Consider the following 22106-nt stretch of genomic DNA (forward strand, 5'->3'; position numbering starts at 1 on the left):
CTCAGTGTGCACACTGAGATATTTTGTATCCAGTGTGCTCTGGGTCTGGCATCCAGGCTATTTTCAGCCTGGCCTGCGAAGGATAATCTTCAAGCAGATCCTACTCCTAGGGTGGCAAAATTGGCCAGGCAGTATCCATTGGCCAGAGAGGGTCCAATACTGCCTGGCCAATTTGATACTGTCTTTTGCCGACCTAGGATCTGCTTGAAGATCATGAAAAGGAGTCTAGTGGAGACTGGTCTCAGCCCGTGACAGTTCATCGGTCCGGCTGTGAGCTCCCGGCGGGACGGCCTGCAGCACGAGCCCGGCCGGCTCCCGACTCAACCCCGTCCAATCAATCCGCGCCGCTGTCCGCCTGACACCATCCCGTCCTCTAGCCTGGACGCCAGACCCCGGCGCGACACAATACACTCTCTTCGGCTGGGGGAAACTAGCCTCTACCAGGCTTCGGGAAGCGACTAAAAAGAGTAGAAATAAATTTGGCCAAATAGAGAGATAACATGCAGCTAGAGAGTACACTTTTCCTCACCCTTGGGTCGAAAAATGTACCCTCTCTGGCCGGCTAACTCCAATGGTATAGCATTCCCTTTATTTCGGACAATTTCTACTTTTTCTTTCAGCGATCCGCGGTGCCTGGTAGAGGCTAGGGGGAAGCCACGAGCCCCGACCCCAGAGTTAGCACCTCCGGGTATAAAAATTTTCTTTCGAGCTGGGTCAGAGTCTATTTGAAGGGGTTTTGATGGTAAAATTTTCCGAGCTGAGAAACTAGCTTGTGTATAATACTGCCAATGGTAAAAGTCTGGAACCGAGGCTATCCCTCCACCCACTCCTCAGATACAACATGTGGAAATTCACTTGACTTCTCATCTGTGTTTGTGTCTGACACGCCGATTTTATCCAACCTGATGTCATTCATTTTCAAACTATCCATGTCAAAATGTGTTATTGTGGTTGGGAGTCATCTTTCAAATTGTCTGTCACTTGTTTCATGTTTTCAGGGTCTACCACAGCGCCGTATCACGCCTATAATTATAAACATGTCCGAACCTCGATAGAAACAGTTTTTCTTGTGTGCAGTTGTAGTAGAATAGTGGAACATAAATTTATACAGTATTTGCAAAATCGTCAAGTTTATAGATGGACGAAAAAATTAGTTAGAATTACCTTATCGATGAAGGTGTGTTCTATAAAATATCTTATGTTTAATTTTGTCAATCTTCTGTTTTAATATTTCTGAGACCTCAAGATGTGTCAAAATATCATTCACCACTGTCCTTTAATTTTTCCTACTTGAGAGAACTTTGATTTTTCAAAGTAAATCTGTGTTTCGCGGCGCCAACAAGTGACATAGCCTATACCAGGCTTCGGGAAGCGGCTGGAACGAGTAGAAATTGGCCAAATAGACAGATAACATGCCAGACCTGGTTGGCTAAGTAGTTAGCCCTTAGCGGACCAACTCCCCTGGCCTTCTATCTGTCTATTTGGCCAATACTCTCTCTCTCTCCAGCCGCTTCCCGAATCCTGGTAGAGGCTAGCTAGCAATTCGCACGCCCACACGCAAGGTAGTGAAACAAAGCTTCCTTTAGTTCGGACTGACAGTGACTCAGGGCAAGTCAAGACACGGCAAAGTACGTCTTGTACAGGGGTCAGTACAACTCAGCCCAGGAGGGACTTCGCCCGGAAGTTCAGTTTGTTGACTTTTCACGTCCGTTTCGCTTGCTAAGATCGCGGGTACTTAACCCTGGTATATTAGTCTGTGACTCTCAAATAAACAACTGCCGCTAGGTGAGGAAAGGTTGCACCGTAATAAGGGCTAATAGCTTTAATAGCTGATATAATCTTTCCAGTGCTTTTGTTTTTCGTTGTTTACTTTTTAAACTTACCATGTGAAACATACGGGCCAATAGGACATCACATGTAGCTTTTATAAAAGATGTTTCCTTTGGGGGCATGTTGGCCCTGGAGCCGAGGAACTGGCCTGTGTATGCCCTGGAAACAGTCTGGCACCAGGGCTACCGTTGAACAGTCTTTCTCCGCTGCCCAGTGCCAAAAAATTCTGCCCACCTGATTCTGAGGCTACCAACTTTTTAAGTGACGTCATCGTCAGCCAATGAGCGAACTCGTTTGGAAAATTTGGCAACAAGGAACACGACTTGTTGCCATTGAGAGGCTACCGAAGTTCAGTTTTAAGCCATGACTTGAGGCAAGACTTGTTCAGACGACTGATGGTGACCTGGTGACGTGACGTGCGATCAGTGCCACTCAATGATCCTCAATTGAACGGTTTGTGACAGGTTTTTATTCGTTTTGTTCGACTTATTTCGACGACTTGAAGAGGGTATCTGACGTCAAAAAAATGAACCACTAATACATGGCTACTATCAGCTGCACTCAGGGGACTGACAAACAGATAGATAATGTGAATGTACTTTAATACCCCCAGGAGACACTTGACATGGGTGGCAAAAGTCGCCCCCCTCCCACTCCAAACTTTACTGCGATGGCTGCTGGGAAATGTGATATTTGTGATTGACAGGAGCCCACACCCCCACCTGTGTGACATGATGATTAATTACTTACTTGTGGGTAGATCTAATCTAATTTGTTGTTAATGTGATTGTATCTTATCTGAGGCAAGACCTATCTTCTCTGTCGTAAATTCACCGTAAATTTATGTGTTCCCAGAAATACGTGTACTTATTCAGTTATACACTCAATCACTCATTGACTCATCCATTTATCCATCCACATATACACATTTCTTCATTCATTCATGACCATTCATTCATTCGTCCCTCCCTCCCTCCCTCCCTCCCTCACTCATTCACTCAATCATTTGTTCATAACGTTATAATTACTTATGCACCATTATTGTGATATACTTTAGTGACTGAACTTAAGTCTTCCTTAATGTTGCTTTTCATAGAAAAGCAACATTTTAAAAAAACCTCTTTGAGCATAACATAAAATTTAGGAGGGGAAAATTATAGTCCCTGAAAAGGTCATCATAATTTATTTGTTCTGTACATTACTGATCTCTTCACTATAACCAGGTACTTGACTGGGTGGTTGTGTGTGTACGTAGGTGGTCCGTTTGGACGCGGTCATCTCCTTTTCTCGACCCGTCAGCACCTTGTGCGTTTGGATGACATCCGTACAAATTCAGACCAGAGGAAACATAGTCACCGTAAAATCAGAACCACACCCCAGGGTCACGGAGAGGTGTGGGGTCGCGGGGAGGGCTCTGGTCACGGTCCTGTAGAGGGTAAAGGTCAGGGGTCAACGTCGGGATAAAGGTCAAGTGTGGACTTAGGGTCAAAGGTCAGGTGCAGACCACCATGCAATTCAAACTTTTAAACTTAATTGCTCAAAACAAACTGTACATCGGCAGGGAGAGCATATGTGCTTTCTCCCTGAATCGAGAACACTTTTGTAAGTAAGTAAGACAATGAACGATCCCTCTACTAGTCTATCCCTGTATTCATGGTCAGGTGCTGAATCACAGGAGCGTTTACATACATGGACGGGCTAATATGACAGAGGGAATGGATGTATTCCTTTGTATGGGGATGGTATCAGCGATAATGGACAGTAACGTTACTCATCAAGTTTCACTAGTAATCTGTATCTGCAAACAAGACTGCATTTTCCATGATATATCAACCCATTGAATATCCTATTACATGTAGTATGGACTTGGGATCGTGCCATGCTATTCATGGTCAGGTGCAAAAAGACCTGAGATGCGAACACGTGCACTCTGTCAGTTTTTCCCACAATCTGTGAAGTCAGTAGCAGCCCAAACATGTCCAGTTCGCCTGTATAGGTCTGCCTAGCGCCTGCATATGTGGAGATGTCCATTCTTGTCGTTAAGTTCTCTCAGCTCTCACGGCCCTGATAAGGCCAGAGTAGAGCCTGCCCTAAAACGTTCGTACCGAGTTGTACCGTACAGGGCAAACCTACAAAACCGGACAAGATATCACAGACGGGCGGGCAGGGTAGAGTATCAAGGCCGCGACTTCCGAAGGCCACAGCAAGTACATTCATGGATGACATCCTCCGCAGACTCCAAATATAATGCGATAGGGCGAAAAAAAAACAAGGCGGGCCAAAAAAAAAAAGATTTATACGTTTTCAAATTTTGACATCATAAACCTTATCAACAAAATACCGTCAAGATTTTGAGTATAACTTCAACAACGTAATCTTTGAACATCAGAACAAACATAGTTGGGCCAATTTTGCATGGATCAAATAACCCTTTACTGCATCCTGACCATAGTTGGTCAGCATTCTCGGTCTTAAACTTGTTTACAACTATACAGATGCTAATGTTGAAAGACTTAATGACATTTGCCGCCAAATTAAGCCTGTCTAGATCCAGAGAAACGCTATAACCAACATCTCTCAGAATCATTGGACAAGAATGCAGCTCCCTGCCCCTGTTGATCTGAACACCGTTCCCTGTAGGGTGTTCCCGGGCAGACGCCTCTTGTCTTGTGTGAACAAAGATGACACTGTTCTTCCGTCAGGACCTTCTATGGGCATGTAGACCGCCTCAGGTCCTGATATCTCCGCACTGAGGATTAGTACCGCAGCCAGAGGGGTCAGGGGTCAACAGCAGGGTCAGAGATCAGTGAAAGTGAACGCCGTTTGTCAGATAGATAAACGAGGGAACAGTCAGTAACAATACTTCACACACCGGCAAGTCTAGCCTGGGTACCATCCTCCGTAGTTAGACTCGGCTATCTATTGCGTGGTAGCCAGCGGCAATAGGGAGCCGGTGGTAACTACGGAGGATGGTACCCAGGCTAGGGCAACTCTGGAACATTCAGTAACTGTGTGTGCGATCTACAGTACCAATCTGCAATAGTTATAGAATAAACCATTCTTAGATGCAACTTCTGTGAAAATTACTCATACCATGGAGTTAGAAGGAGAACCCCCTCCAAGCTAGTGCAGTATTAATCGAATCTTAACTTTTTCTCGTTTTAAGTTAACTTGGGTTCAAATGCATATTAAACGAATAGTCATATCAGTAACATTAAGTAAATAGAACCTAGAACAAGTAATGTTCTTCGATAGAACTGTATTTCAAAAGGACAGACTTGGTCTTGAAAGACCCACACAGGAAACGACTCCAAAGAATGACTGAACGTCACAAAGCCTTGCGCAAAACGATAAGGGTTTCGGTAGCTATTTCTAATTAGCTTTTAATTAGCCTGAGGTCCCGGTTGGTGGAGCGGCTGGATTGGGCTCGAGTTACAGCCCATACCGGGCTGGTAATGAGAGTGCTGCTATCAACTCTCGTGATACTAATGAACTTAAAGAGGTGGAACTATACAATCGGCTTTGTTTACGGTCTTCAGCCGGAGGCTTTGGTCCGGACTCGGGGGAGAATGTCCAAAAGGCCGCGCGGTGTTCCATGGGAAGTATCGGGTAACACGCTATCAAATGTAAAGAAAACAAAGCCGTGAGTTAATTTTGGAGGAGTTGGCGACATTCGAGAAGTGGTTTTGGAGAGAGGGGTGCTGACGCCTCGGGAAAATTTGGACGGTTCAGACAGGATATAAATAGTGATGCAGAGAAGCAGCTTTTTGAGAAGATATTCTGTGTAAAGAAGCAACATGAGTATCATGTTGTAATTAAAATACACACACACACACCGCGCGCTCGCAAAAACACACACACACACATACACACACACATACATACACACACCTAAACACACACACACACACACACATGCACACACACACACACATGCACACACACACAGACGCACACACACAGTGACACACACACACACATGCACACACACACGCACACACACAGTGACACACACACACATACACACACACATACACACACACACACACACACACACACACACACACACACAGACAGACACACACACACACCAGGATTAAGAAATGGTTACTTGAATCACTTAAATTGAATGCACACCAACATGTTACGTATCAAAAACAGACTTTATCTAAATTGTTTACATAAGCTTAAGTCTTGCAGAAGATAGGTAAACAGTAGTATTACAAACAGTTCATATATATATATACATATTTACAAAAATTCTGGAAAACAACTTAAGGTCTTCGGACAGTAAATGCTGAGGAATATCTAGGACAGTTAAATTCTATGTAAAAGTCGAAGCTCCTCTATGGGCTATATTTGGAATACAGACTGGACAAATACAAACTCTTCAAGAGTTGCCTATAGGTACACGTAGAAAGTTGCATCGAAAAATTCAGAAAATGTACATAAGGAATCACATTGTACGAATATATAGTTGAATCTCAACGTAAAGGTATACCAGCGTGAATTAGAACAATAGGTAAGAGTTAATAGCTCTATAGGAATAGTACGAAACAAAAATATCTTTAATAAAATATATCACATACAGTACATGAAAATGTTTGCAAATATATAATGATACTAGCTGGAAATATAGGGTCAATATCTCGTGACGTTTCACTGTGGCTTGGTTCTTGAAATCTCACGAGAGTTGTCCTCGCGAGAGTTGGACGTGACGTCACTGTTCTCCTCTGGCAGGGAATCTAACGTGGCCGCCGTCTGCGCATGGGCAGTGGTGGAAATGCTCTGAACGATGAGAGACAGGCAGTCTAAACTGGACACCTTGCTGGCTTTGTAAGCTGGAGGGAAATAATAAAGTTTGCAATGGATTAATTAGGAAAATTATGAATAGACCAATATGCTACATAAGCTGTTTCTTATAGACACAAACAGAGCTATGACCCTCCCTCTAGACATATTTTGAACATCAGCAATTTTGGAGGAAAATAATAAGTTTGAAACTAATAGATTAGAATCATGAATAGACGAATATTCAACATGTTCAATGCATGTATAAGCTGTTTCTTACAGTCACACATAGATTTCTGTTGTGCCCCCCCTCCCCTAGACCTGTCTCTTGACAGAAGCATATTTTCAACATCAGTTTTCAGTCAGCGATTCTGTCAGATTTTTGCCCAAAGCACAAAATGTCTGAGTTTCTGTTTTGTAATTACGAGACGACCTCGGCCCGTGATTGTGATCTGGATGAGGATTAGTGTTATCGGGGAGATATCCAGTTTTCCGGAACAACAGATAAAAGTCTGGGCAGACATCAGAGTTTGTTGTTTGTCTTTGCACGGAAGGAGGAGCGGACTGGACAGGCGATATCAATTAAAGCTGCCGATACCTTCATAGGAGAAGGACATAGGGTCGTCAGTACAAGGGGGAAGGTAGGCAAACTGGACCCTCTATGGCGTTAGAGGATTTCTACTAATTCGGCTTCAGCCTGCAAAAGAGTCTAGGTGGAGTCTAGGAGGAAGGGGTGTCGATATTTTGAATATGTCCAAATGATTGATATGTGTCCATTATTAATATATTGTCATAAATTAAAATATCAGTGTCAGGTCAATAATTGTAAAAAATGACGGAAAATATACAGAACTTTAGAAAACAACGTCTTTTGAAATTGAAAAAAAACGAAGCATGTAACATATTTATTTGCGTTTATTAATATGGCTTTCATATCTTTATTTTTTCTTACCAATAGCAACAAATATATAATTTACTGTCGTTAATTGAAGATCAGAACACTCACGGCCCTTGCTACACGTTTCTCAAAACGTCTTTTGGGATTGATACATGTTACAACCAACTTACTTGCTGACTTAATTTAATTCTCAAACGCTACTTCTTTTAAAAGGTAGATTACAGGCATAATGTTATATTCACTATATTGTTGTGGCAGTTTTTTAAAGAACGGTACACAAAAATAATTATCATCACACCGTATACTTTACACTTTTCTGGGACAAGCCTTCTTGTGCTGTAAATTTTATAATGAATACAAGGTGGTGAAATTTGTAAATACTCCAGGTTAATCACCATTTCCCTGTAGTTCTGGGTTTTAATAACTCTAACCTCTGTGAGTTGATCTGTTTCTTCTCTCCTGCGGCGATCTAATGATCAGTAAATGGACCCCATCTGTACAGTGTGATAACCCGGCCTTGACCTGCCCCAAATCTCACGTTTAATTCCCAAACATTTCCCCAACTTCACGACTTCCTCTCATTTCCTACATCATAAAACATCTGACACCAACTCAACAATCATGAACTTGATCTTGGGTAGGTTATATACCGTAGTTTGGCTCACTCATTTCTTTTTCGAAGTAATGAGAATTTAAAGACAATTTTTCACCTCTGACCCCCCAAAAAGTGATTTTGATTGATGCATATACTCGGCAGATTCATGCAGTTTAAGTTTTATAAATTTATCAATTCGTTTGTGATCAATATATGTATAATTGTCCTAGAAGAGTATATTAGATTTTCAAGTCTAATCTAATGGATTTGGAATAAAACATTATACATCAAATACCTCACTACCAACACTGAGAGAGTGAATATATGCAGATATAAACCTTAGTGAAATGGCATTATATGAATATCAGAGAAAATATGCAATTAGCGATAAAACCCCTATATTTTCTCATGGAAACCGAACCAACATCATCACCATTTCTTATAAGAACGCCAGATTGTCCGTGTAAGGCCTAAGTACTCGTAGCTCACTTGCCTACCGGGACCCTTCTTGTCGTGCCACTTGTTTGGCCGCTTATTAGAGTAAATGACCGCCACTGGAAATAACTAGATAAGCTGTGGTTTCACACGAACTGAGACCAGTTAAAACTGGATTGTGCAGTCTTATATCTGTTCCTGTTAGGTTAATGACTAATAATGGATTAATGCCTAATAATGGATTAATTCCTTACTATTAAAACATATATTTGTGCCCTGAATTATCATTTTCCTGTAACAGGAAGCAACCATTATATCCAAATTAGTGGTGTTATGTTTAATGTCAGCAAATAGAGCAGAGAAGTTTTGTCCCACCAAAAAATATTGAATGGTTCTAAATACAGTGGTATTATGGTCTCTACAGATTCGATTTAACTAATGATTATTGTCTATCGTATGTTGTGTTTTATGTACGAGAAGAGTTGATGTCTAAACCTAGTAATATACAGAGTGATATATACAGTGTTGGGAAGTACCCTTGTTGACAATCGTCAGATTACTAGTATCAGGGACATGGGGAGGGGGGCAGTACACATGGTATAACCTGAAAACGTCATAACTTGTTGTGATCCACTCTTTACGTCTTTATGGATTAAAAACTGAATCCTGGACGCCTCAGGGCCGGAACAGTGTTTATGAAGATCCAATGCTGTAAGGTATCCTTGTACTATATCCTGTCACAGTATCCAAACTTCAATCATGTGTACTTCTACCTAAGGAAGAAGTATACAAGAGGCTCGGATGTTGTAGAGTAGAGAACGGAAGGAATAAGATGTTATGACCTCCTTAAAGTCCAGCAGCACGATTTAAGACTGAAGTAAGTCAGTTCTGATCGTTGGCAAGCCTTCAGAATGCCTTCCGGGTGCGAAGTAATCCTCCCAACCTATGTAAACGCATGTACAGTCTGTTGTATAAACTTTACGTCGCTGGGAAAACAAACATGGTTGTTCGATGTTCGCTCCCCGATGACAGACCGTTGCCCAGACTGCCTGAGCGCTCCGTGTGGGTGTCTGTGCGGATTTGAAGCTTAGAAGTAACGTTTCATTGAGTAAGTAAACTTTAAACATGGTAAGCCATCTGTGGGTCGTTGTGGGAGGGGGTAAGGACCATGTGGTTCGTGTTGGGGGAAGGGCGAATACTAAACCAAATGTTGAAGAAACTGTTGTTTGAAGGTCGGCCAAAGCAGCAGCGTGGATGGCCCGAAGGGTGCTGTTATCACAGGCGGCGGCCTGCTTCTAATTTCTGTGTTGTTTTCTCCTCAAAAACTTGAGTTGAACTGGTCTGGTGAGACACAGTCGCTAATTTCGCCAATCAGACGCCTTGTCATTTCAACAGAACCTTGATCATGCACCGATGTACTATCATAAAACAAACCAAACAAACATGAAGTTGTAATGAAAAGTTCAGTTACCAATAGCGTGATGGTGTTTTAGCCATCGAAGAGAGTACGAAAACAACTTTGGCAGCATAGCTACCTCGCCAAAGACTGTAAAATAAATATATCTCGTCTGTTGAACACAGCCTAAAGTAGAATACAGCCGTAGTAGAAAAACCTTTTCGGGAATACCTGAACAGAAGTAGCCTCTACCAGGAACCCCGGATCGCTGGAAAAATAGTAGAAATTGGCCAAAACAAAGGGAATAGTATACCAGGAGAGTTAGCCGGCCAGAGAGGGTACGTTTGCGAGGTGCGGCAAAATGTAGCAGACCAACTCCCTCGGCATGTTATCTCTCTATTTGGCCAATTTCTACTCCTTCCAGCCTCCTCCCGAAGCCATGGTAGAGGCTAGAGCTGAGGAACATGTAGGAGATGACCAGACAGCCCCCCACAGGGAGACATGGTACTTCCCCGTCCATTACATACTCCCTACTGAGCCGACAGGTTCTTATAAAAACTTTCTCAGAGCAAAACAGACCAAAACAGTCTGGGCTTGAGAACATCATAATTCATATAGAAACAACGGCAACAGGTTTAAATTTTCCATGGGAAGTAGAGTTTGTTGATAAAGAAACTTGGCAAGACATAATCTTCATATGCTAGCATTTTGTTCAAATTTACGAATATGCGACACACACAAAGCTGGCAGCTTAAACTGAGCTTAGACTGTGGATCAGTAAAGCCACTGTCTGGGGGCTTAAATCTCAAGTCAATCAAATATAGATTTAGCAGTCTTATCTCGAGTCGTCTAACTTTCATCAAAGTATGTCGGAAGCCACACCAGGGCCTGATTTAGCGCTCCCTTTCTTCTGTAGTAGCGGAAGTTTACTCCGACTAACAACACCCACACAGTGTTTATAAACTCTAATTCAGAAAAGACTGTTCTGTAACTGTTTGTGATGGAGTATACGACGCAATAATAAGATGCTAAAATGGTGGCAGTTTCCGTGGAATAACGACGCTCGTTTGTTTGTGTTCCAGCCGCGGACAGCAGGGCTATTGCCCGCCCGAGCCCCGGGCTGACACACGCTCCTCATTAGCTTAATTCGGCGGGTTTGGAAGCGATTTGGCCCGAAGTGGAACCACATGCGGCGCCGATGACCTTCGCGATGAGTTACTAGGCTGCGCGGAAGGACTTGTCAGCCTGTCCGCTCCCGCTCCCGAGACAGATCGCTATCAGCATCGCTGCCGACGGAGGTCTCGTCCGAGGGCCGGCGGGGACGGGCACGCTCGGGTCCGGGGTTTGGAAAGTTCATCCGAGGGGCAAGTCATCGACTGACACCGACATGTGTCCTCTTTTGTAGGGCGTGAGACAAAATTGAAAATACACGGTGTGCCATATCAACTGCAAAACATCTACCTGTACAACGTCATGTTTCCTATGATAGCGTTAGAATTAAAACTCTTGAAGTGACAACTTTTTAAGAAATGCCTCAGCACTCCATCTAGGGTTGGAGATGTGGCTGTCACCAGTTCTTGTTGTATATACACAAGCTCGACAAGATAAGAGAGTAATTATGGAAACCGCGACTTCCCTGGCCCTCACAAGCTTTAAGATGACACTTATTATCACAACACTGTTGTATTTAACTTAAGAAAGACTGATACAAGATTGAGGCCTCTATCAAACGTCAGGAAAATACATCAGTTATGTCAGAAATAAATATGAATTGATACAGGGACCAGAATGCCCTTTCCAATGACGCCATACAGGTTAACTTGAAAGCGGTGGACTTTCAACAAACTAGTTACGAAATGAACCAAAGTTAAGTTCTAGTTTGAAGCCACTATGTACTAGCCTGGTTAACAAAGTTACTTTAGTTGCCGAGTCTCTTTTGTCCTCTCCACTATTTGCGGCCAAAATATGTTGCTATAAAACCATGGATTGTTGTAAAGAAGAAGACTAGCCTGGTTACCAGACCTATCTGGAGGTTTTATCTTTCTTGGACAGGATAAAGGCTCGATAGCTTAAATAGGTCTGGTAACCAGGCTAGGCTAGAAGAAGACCCACCGTTGCTGCCTGTATGTTTGACGTCACACCTGTCTCCGAAGTGATGTAACGTCTCCACACAGAAGGCGTCAGGACTGTGGTCGGACTGGGGGATAGAAGGAAATAAGATTAGGTGAAAAACAATAAACAATGCGATATATCTACTATTATCTAACCTGTTGTAAGTTGTTATATTACATGAGCAAGGCAGCAATGAGTTATAATGTAGACTATAGCGTAAGCTACAACTTCCCCCCAATGCGGCGTCGATCCCTTAATAGCCTCTACCAGGCTTCGGGAGGCAGTTGGAAAGAGTAGAAATAGGCCAAATAGAGAGATAACATACCAGAGGAAGTTGGTCAGCTAGAGAGTACAGTTTCCCGCACCCATTTCTGTATGTTATCTCTCTATTTGACCAATTTCTACTCTTTCCAGCCGCATCCAGAAGCCTGGTAGAGGCTATCCCTCAGATCACCGTGCTTAGATCCTAAAAGTTAGTTAGGACATCCATGATGAAAAAAGTTTAAAGATGCTCGATCGAATAACAGTCTATTTCCATGTAGGGACAATCGTCAGACACAGCATCCAGTGTCCATATCACCTATAGTGTGGATTTATTCTAGTCATGTATGTCACACATTTGTGTTATATTAATTGTAATGACCTACATAATTAAGACTACCTGACCAACGGGACCAAACCGTAACATTACCTGTATTCTGTAACACATCCAGTTGGTCTTACTCTTGTTACAGTAGCGTACTGTTCTTCATGTTTGTAGCTATGCCATACACGAAATATGCAACGATGCAACATAAACATTCATATGAATCGTAGATACTTCAGTATAGCCCTGTCCCTTAATTTTCTTCTGTTTTGTCTCTCAATTTTCGTCCACTTTAATTCTATAATTATAGGATTTTTCGTCAATGCTCAACAAGTGGTTTTGACCCATAGTCTGATCTTACAGGAGTTAATTCTTTACATTTCTTTACAATTGATTGTTCCTTGGTAAATCATAGAATAATAAGAATATTCAAGTCTTCTTGTAGACCACTATGTTATATTTCTGAGGAAGGTACCTGGAAAGTTAGGAGGTAAAATATTACAAGAAACCCCAATACCCTATTATTATCTTTACCTCCAATATCCTATCACGTTACCAGTAGTTCTTGTGATAGTGTATCGCCTGTATGTTTGCGTAGCTTTGTACCTGTTCCCACTAGACGATAGGGCCTGTACTACCGTTCCCAGTTCGGCCTGAAGAAAGCATACTTCCCAGGCCAACTTTTGTTGCGTCGGGCTGGCAAAAGGAAGTGGCGGTCTCTGAGGAGATCACCTGGGAATCGAACCCTACACTCCCAGCCCACGGACATGTGGTTCTAGTTATTCTGCTGTAACAAACTTGGCGAGTAGGGTTTGACCTCTCCGTTTCGGGTGAGCGGTGTTCTGAGAGAGTGAGAAAAGCTTTGTTTGGGATCATCTCTGCTCTGTTTTCCCGCTAAACTCTAGGCTGAACCGCCTCTAGTGGCGAATGTTTGGTCGGTCTGGAACTAGGAAAATATACAACTGCATGATATGTAGGACTTTCCTATAAAAAGTTGGGAATTAAATAATATTAAAGAAGAAACAGTTTACTCTTGAGTATGAAAACTTGGACCCTGTAAGACCAACGTTTACATAATATATGTACCGTTACGAGTTCTCAAATTGGAGCAGTATTTATATACAAAAACGATAAGATAAGCGTTATAGTATCTGCGCACTGAATAGCTTTCCATTCAAGCTAAACCTTCAAGAAGAGAGATTACATATTGGGCTCAGGATTATACATGTTATAATATACTGGTATTGAAAATTGAAAACAACCTGTGAGATTAATGTTGCAGACAATAGGGAAGTTGTTATTAGACAAGTGATAACTCTTGCGGTGTCCCACCCACACTTAGGACAACTGATAGGACTCGACTACACGGTCTGCGAACTGTTTACATGATTTAAGTTCAACTTATCACGACTCAAACTACTATTGCTACTACTGTCAAATCCCTGAAATACTCAGCAAGACCATCTGCCGACAAGAAGACGACCTAAACACGACTGTTACACGACAGACTCACCATCCCTTCCGAACACGACCCTGTGCTCGCCCCGTCGCTGTCGTCCTCCGCGTGTCGTCTGTTGTTGTTGTTTCCCTTCTTGTGGTTCTCCTTCGCTCCGCGTAACAAGTTCTCCAGACTCTCTATGTACGTGATGGCGTTCCGTAAGATCTCCACTTTGGGCAGCCTCTGGTTGGGATTCGTGCATGTTCTCCTCTTCAGAACCTCGAACGCTTCGTTCACTTTCCTCAGCCGGCGTCTCTCTCTCATAGTCGCGGCTTTCCGCCGGTCTACGGTCACGGATTTCCTCTTACAGGCCTTACATGCCCAGAGGAGGCAGCGGCGCGGGGAGTGGAAGGCACCGGGCGCCAGGACGTGCTCCACTTGTTCGTCCGAGTCGTCCAGAGGTGAGGCGGGGATCGGGAGGTGGTCGCCCGACAGGTTAGCCGCCGACCCACAGTCGTAGAACGTCGTGGCAGTGTCGTAGCGACAGCTACTCCTCTCCAGCACTGCCATCTCGCAACGTAAAACAACACTGAATTCCCCTTAGTTGTTCGCAACTGCACCTTTGGTAGAGAAAAGGCGCTAGAGACTTGACACCACTCTGTGTGTCTATGAGAACAACTCCCAAACTTTGACAGTCACAGTCTATCGGTAACCAGTGGCCCGGCGACTTGATGCAGTAACCCGATCTCCTCGTTGTCCACTCAGAGTTCAGAGACGAAACGTTTGACAATCAATCCTGCATGTTCATCACCAGTCAACGTGCCCGATTTGTCTCAAAGTCACGCCTCCTGGCGGTTGCCTCATGAATATTCATCAGATAAAACTTCACAGGACCTAAGGATGACGACATGTCGTACCTTATCGAAGAACCCTCGATGGGAGAAACGTTCGGACTTCTTATTTTGGTCACAGGCCAGAAGGGCTGCGGGGTATGTGTGGGCTTATTTCCATGTTGGGTGTGCTCAGAACCTCCAACCCCCGGACTCCTGTCAACTCGGGACGGATTATCGTAGCTTTCCCAAGCCCCTGTGTAAGGTGGCAGCATTCCTCTTCTCCCTCTGCTCTGATACAGTCTGATAGTACTGAACTATCACTACCAGTCACTGTGGCACACCCCATGCGGACAGAATAGGGCGAACCAGTTGTCCTATTAAAGATTAGAAATATTAATCATAAATTCTCTGGCAAACATGATATGGTAAATGGGTTTGTGGAAAAACAGGACGCATATAAATTGCGAGTCGACGCGTTATGGATTCGACCTATATCTACATTCCTATGTCTATCAACCAAGGCCTATCTCTGAGGTTACTGACCCTGACTACAGCATGTCCTAGTTTGTTTTTCTTCACTATGACTAATGCAAAACATTCAGTTGTAGAGCGACAAAGCGAACAATAACTTACACATTGTTTACATGTATATAATAGGACGTCGTGGCCAGAAAGCTAAAAAAAAAAGAATAAAACAACAACAACAAAAACAGAGAAAACCTGTAGAACATTTGTATCCCTCTGTCTTTTCTTTCAGCACTTTGTGTGCCAAATGTTACACCACAGTATTAGAAAACCAGACGTAAAATGTTTTCAAGAGCAACAAAACCACAACAGAACTACTATCTATTAGCCAGATAGTTGGTCCCTTGGTTGGCGAATATATCTTCTTTCTGACGTTATGTCCTCAGCAATTAATTCATTCGTCATACGTAATTAACACTGGGAAACTAAAGAACTAACATATCATAAGGAATACAAAAAGGCAACAAAACAATGAGAAAACGAAGATCACATTGCAAACAAAATAGTGAAGTTTGCGAGGTCAAAGGGACAGTATTTATCGAATTTATTCCACAGAAGAAATCGCCAATTAAGACTTTCGGGTTGCCAAACATGAGTTGGTCCCAGGTGACAGCACTTCTGATGCCCCGCCCATCAAACTCACTTTTCCCAGGGACCTTTGCTCTGGCACAGTGGGAGGGGGGCAGACCCGTCTGGAGATCTCACTACAGAACCGTTCGTAAACACATTTGGTAAAGTCGTGGTGGGAAATAGCTTACTCTACTTTTCCCTCAAGCAGCGGCCACCTCTAAAAACGGCAGGGTGCAGAGAAGCTACCTTTTCGGTCGATGCAGCTGGTTTTTCAGCTAAAACATGTGCGAAGAGTAAGTAGCGGAACATCTGAAGGATTCAACTTGTGAATACAAGTTCAGGGTATATCTATAAGTTTATTCTTTCACGACTGTGTGTCCGTGTGTGTGTGTGTGTGTGTGTGTGTGTGTGTGTGTGTGTGTGTGTGTGTGTGTGCGTGTGATGTGTGTGTATGTGTGTGTGTGTGATGTGTGTGTGTTTGTGTGTGTGTGCAGTTTTTTGGTGAAAAGATAGTTGATGACAACCAAGTTTGTACGCACAATGTATTAGCCTAGGCATTAGACACAATGCATAATGATGAAGTATACGTAGTAATAAAATTTTCCATATAACGATGTATACGTGGTACACGTACGTACTTTTAGCAATAGCAAGACAGCCCAAAACCATGCATGTTTTCTCACTCGTCGTAAGAAGGTATAGAGTGACAAATCAGGATTAATTTAAACAAGGAAAGAGTTGTTCCGTGAATACGATCTCTTCCCTCTCTGACATGAAACCATTACATGCTGTATTAGATGCTTCCTTCGGTAAATAATGGGAGCATTCTCCCAGTCAACACGCGCCACACATGAGTGAAAATGTCGTTCTGTGCCACTTCTTACCTTCAATGCCTCCAATTAATGGTAGAAAGGGAAGTCTTTGAGCAGTAAAGTATTCAGAGTCATATTTCTTTTCGCAGCGAGATCGAATATTAGAAAATTAGATAATGATGATAAAAGTCCTTTATTGTACAGTTATGCTGTCACAAGCTAAGTACAGATCATTTATAAAGCACTATACAAAATTATTGGGATATATGTCACTACACGTAATAATGTGTAATGTACATCTTATTTCTGTATACATTTTGTTTTATATTTTTAAACTATTAATTTAAATTCAAAGACATGAGCATTTTCGTTTGGTGATCCAATAACTTTAAAAACCGTACATATGATAACTGTATCAAAGTAACATCTCTTGCTTATACTATAGCGACCTCAGATCGTTGTATCTAGGGTACTAGGTCGCGTGTGTAGTGGTTTAGGGTTCTAATCCCTTGAGGGCTATCCCGGTGTCCCTAGGACTGGTCAGCTGAGAAAATACGCCGGACATTCACCGACGGACGATCTCTTCAGCAGACTGGAGCTGGACTTTTACATGCCGCAAATTTCCTGCATTTCTAAACAAGAAAGAAAAAGAAGACAATAATAGAACTGGGGGAAAAACAAACACGGTTTGTTTTGGTCGATGGGGTTGTTGAATGGCCCTCTTGTTTTTTTTACCCAAGGGTGTATAAGTTAAGCGTACATGTATTTTGTAGCCGTTTTTATGTATAGCGAGTGCAAGGAGCCGCGTTACAAAAAGGATGACATACAGTCTATTGTAAGCACTTAAAAAAGATTAAAACGCTGAGTTTTATTGTATTATCCAAGAGAAATATGTATGTACGAGTACTTTCTGAAATTTGGAAGGGAGGAAGAAAAAAAATGATATATGCATCAGGCAAAAAAATGAATTGTCGCTTTGCCATGGCGTCTTTGAATTTTCTCTTGTTTTCTACCCATCTGGGAAAGGGGTAAGATTATGAAAGAGACTGCAACACATAATATACTAATTTTGATTTATTTTCTGGTATAATCTATGCCTTACGTCTCCTAACCGCTCTCAGCGGGACATTCCAGCCACATTCTTGTCTCATAATTGAAAATAAATGAGTGACGTTCTCGCTGCGCGGAACTCGCGGTATTCGCGCCGCTCTTTCAACCCGGCCGCTCTGATGAGTGAAAACAACCCTCTGATTACAAATGTACACACACAGCCAGAATTAAAGCCGCATTGTGTAACATTAGGACGATACAAGAAGTCAATTTTATGGTTATAACTACGGTAGGTTGAATCAACCCTACCCCATTGCAAGTGCCATTCAGGAACTTCGGTGGATATGCTAATATATGACGAATTATGAGGATATCTAAAAGCTTGAAACATCGCTGTCAGCCATGTTTGTTTACATTCTAGTATTTTGTGATGGTACCATAAACTGAGCGTGCCTCACGTGGGCTTCCTGATTTCTTCATTTCTTCCATCGTAACATATCATAATATTATATCACTAGTAAGACAAAACAGAACTTTATAAACGCTAACTTGGTCAAGGACTTTTCTGTATCAAGCCGACTTGTGACAGTCCTGGATTAACATATGACCCAGCTATTTTTCGTCACATTGTTGATCAAAGTTTTTCTGCACTTCATTTCTTATGTTTCTAATTGACGTTTGCCCTAGCTGTGAGACAAAGTATCTTTCAATATTAGTGAGCTAGTCACCCATATAATGTGAGGTAAATTCAGCGTTCAGAAGTGTTTACTGGTAAATAGATATCATGCAAGAAAGGCACAAGTTTCAAATAGAATCTTATTGTTTCCTATTCAGTTTGCGTTTTACACATTTCAACAATAAAACGTGCTCTATATATTTCAGATGTTTACTTGTCCCACGTGTCGTAGATATCACTGAATTTTGAGAATTTGAGGTTCTTAAAAAATGAAACTGTTGAGAGATCAGAAGTGTATGTTTCACCCTTCGTTCGGATTCAGAACTTTCAAACTAAATCTCTGACACTGCCAAACACTGCCCAAACGTCCAGAAGTTGAAGAATGTGTGTTTCTTGCAAAATTAAACTGTTAAGAGATCAGAAAAGTGTGTTTCTCCTTTCTTTGTGATTCAGAACTCCTTAACTACACCTCTGACACTGCCAAAAACGTTATAGTTGAAGTTGGAGAATTTGTAAAATGAAAGCATTGAAACTGTTGAGAGATCAGAAGTGTGTGTTTCTCCTTCTTTGTGATTCAGAACTCCAAAACTACACCTCTGTCACTGTCAAAGACTCAAACACTGCCAAAACGTCCAGTTGAAGTGTTGAACAAGCCCCATATTGCCATTTGTACGGCGTCCAAGCCCAGCATCCAGGCGACATCTGTCCTTCTAATTGTTACATTTCAGGCATCGCTTACCCCGGGTCGTGTGGACGGACGCGAGAACTCCCATCACCCCCTGCGCGCCGCGCGTGTCGCGATGTCATTATTTACGACACTTTACCTCGCGCTGCCGTAAACTGACACCGTTTGAAGTGTCTTTAAATTTCTGTTGCCAACATAGAAAGGGTGGTTGGAGGCAATCTTTTGTGTCGACACTTCGCTTCAGAAAGGGAACCCAATCTACTAGGCTGTTGGAACACGGAGCCTATTATAACAGGTCTGAGGTGGCGAGTAACAAGGCCCAAGCCGATTGAAATGTTACTAAGTTTATAGAATTTGAGGCTGGCAAGCCGGAGCGTTTGAAAGCTCTGCCCTGGGGTCTGGGTTAAGATGAAGTGTACGCCGTCACAGCGGGTTAGCATCGCTAACGTTTGCCAGGTTCTTGTCCTTGAATGGTTATTGACAGGGTCATCCTGTCATCCTGTCAATAACAGAACATTTTGCATTATTGACAGGATCAAATACCCTTAGTCCCATATTAAAGGCACCCAATGCAATTTCAGGACCACAAAACTGGATTTTCAAAGTCTGTTTTCTCGTCTTTTTTTAATGTAGTATTGAATCAACACTATCCCATGGCAATCTCATATGTGTGAGCCCAAAATGCGATGTCGCGAAAAAAAAGGTTGCTTGTTTTGGGTCGTAGGCTGGTTCTAGCTATTTATGGGTGGTACCCAAAAAATTAAGAGACGCCTCGCGTAGCGTGTTTCGGTGCTATTCCAAACGCTTAAATTTGAAATGATGACGAAAATGTGCTACGAAATGGTGGTAAATGTCAATATCAGACAGATGTAGAATACTAGTATTTCTAAAATTCCATTAGATGTCTTTAAAGTCGGTTTTGCCCCCCCCCCCCACCACTCCAACACACACACACACACACACACACACACACACACACACACACACACACACACACACACACACACACACACACACACACATCATTCTATTTGTTCTGTTGATGTACAAACGTGCCTTCAGATTGTGATATGGCAGTGCTGCATAAACAGAAGTATGACGGACATATGATTGATGTATGGAGACCACGCCCCCTGTGAGGGGAGACGTGCGTGATAAATCGGACCTGTCTCACAAAGTCACGATCAGGGGCGGTCAGCTGACATACCGGCACGGCAGAAGGACATAGTTTTATGACAGCCCTGTGGATGCATTGTTCTGAGCAAGGTCCTTGTTCTGAGGCACCCAAAATAATATCTAGCTTTGAAGGCACCAAGAATAATGCCTAGCTAGAGAGACAATTTGACTCTGAACTGAACAAAGCGCAAACCAGTACCAAGGGACCAAGTCTACCGATATATTAGACGTTAAAATAATGATATTGATTTTTTTTGCGCAAATACTTTATTTTCAAACAATTTCAACCTTTTTAAGTAATTATTGGGTGGCTAATTTTGTGAAAAAGTACATTCTTGAAATGAAAAAAGGGAAATAACTGTTTTATACTATATTGTAGTATTGATATATTGGTATCAATGTACACATGACGGAACAATGGTGCTTATTGTTCTCTGTTACGGTTACGGTCTTAGTTAGATATTTTAATACCTCCACCTTTAGAGCGGAAACCGTTTTCCCAGAGCCACCCCCACCACCCACGTGCCGACACCTCGGTCTCAGGACCACAACCTGCGTACAGGAACAATCAGGAAAATTTACAGGCAGCTCCCGGTGTTCAGCCAAATCCTTGAGCTGCCACATACGTGTGAGGTCAGGTCTTTAGGGCTACGGTTAGGGTTAGGGTTGGTATACTTGCCAATAGCCATAGAAATTTATCTCCATGCAGATCATACAGTGGCCAGGTATTGGCCAGAGGAGGGTCCATACGCCACCCAAGGGTGGACCTGGCCAATTTGTACTGTCTTTTGCCACCATAGGATCTGCTTGGAGATAAGCAATTTCAAGGCAGCTCCCGATCAGGTATCCTTGCCAATAGCCCTAGAAATTGCATGCGAGCACCCCGGCATGACGAATCGTGTCCCTCTCGCCGGGCAGGCGGTGTGATTACCCCGGTCCCGCCGGGCGCCTGCACGTCTGGCCCCGGACGTGTTCTCTCACTACAGCCCGCTCAGGACCTGATGACTTTCACAGGCACCAACCTTTCACCCCACCTGTCCACATCCTTTTGACCCCTGTTCTTTCATCCTTCGCTATATGAAATAGGCACCAAACACACGCAAAAACATCTTCTGTTGAGGCATCGCAAGTTACAAAGAACGTAGACGAACATGCAACCTGTTTGAATAACTTTTAGTAGTTTTATACAGGCAATAAACTTCTGGAGGCAATGCCTTGCTTAATTGCTAAACGGTTTCTCTCTTTCTCTCTCTTTCTGAGTCTCTGTTTCTCTACCTGTCTCTCACCCCACCTTTCTCTCCTTCAGTCACTCGTTCATTGTCTGTCTCTTTAGTTAACATTCCGATGCTGTATAGAGGTCCACAGGAGAGAAGGGAGGAGTCGCGAAAGTACATCACTTGCCAACATAAACAAGTGTATCTGCTGTTAGGTCCCGGTGGAGAAGTTTTCTGTCCTGTTCAGAGAAGATTGACTGTCTAAGCAGATGCTGCCCTGTTCTTTTTACTCTCCAAGCAGAGGTTTGGGCTTTGGCTTATTTTGACGTGTTTTAGGCGTTTTTATCGACTTTTCTTTTTTTGTACTGGTACATTTGTGTATACCAGCCTTCGCCTTCGGCTGTCAAATGGATAATGCCTGGTCTATTTGATACTGCCTTTGCAGCCACCGAAATATCTGCTTGGAAATTAATCAAAACGCAGT

General features: G+C 42.8%; 1 protein-coding gene across 1 annotated transcript; it reads right to left on the reverse strand.

Moving 5' to 3' along the window:
- Window positions 1-6409: 6409 nt before the first annotated feature.
- Window positions 6410-14653, reverse strand: LOC109480322 (transcription factor SUM-1-like). The gene is made up of 3 exons (XM_019782512.1): window positions 14157-14653; window positions 12058-12142; window positions 6410-6671 (listed from the first exon to the last, which is right to left on the reverse strand). Exons 1-3 carry the CDS (start codon window positions 14649-14651, stop codon window positions 6490-6492), a joined length of 762 nt encoding a protein of 253 aa, XP_019638071.1. The 5' UTR covers window positions 14652-14653; the 3' UTR covers window positions 6410-6489.
- Window positions 14654-22106: the final 7453 nt, after the last annotated feature.

Source organism: Branchiostoma belcheri, unplaced genomic scaffold (assembly GCF_001625305.1).
Source record: "Branchiostoma belcheri isolate BF01 breed outbred unplaced genomic scaffold, Haploidv18h27 scaffold50, whole genome shotgun sequence".
Taxonomy (NCBI): domain Eukaryota; kingdom Metazoa; phylum Chordata; class Leptocardii; order Amphioxiformes; family Branchiostomatidae; genus Branchiostoma; species Branchiostoma belcheri.

Bases quoted from the DNA above. Each gene is read 5' to 3' on its own strand.
- LOC109480322 (XM_019782512.1), bottom strand. From the start codon at position 14,651: ATGGCAGTGCTGGAGAGGAGTAGCTGTCGCTACGACACTGCCACGACG. The intron at 12,143-14,156 runs GTGAGTCTGTCG...TCTATCCCCCAG, and splicing joins GGTCGTGTTCGGAAGGGATG to TCCGACCACAGTCCTGACGC. The intron at 6,672-12,057 runs GTGGGTCTTCTT...ATTTCCCTCCAG, and splicing joins CAAACATACAGGCAGCAACG to CTTACAAAGCCAGCAAGGTG.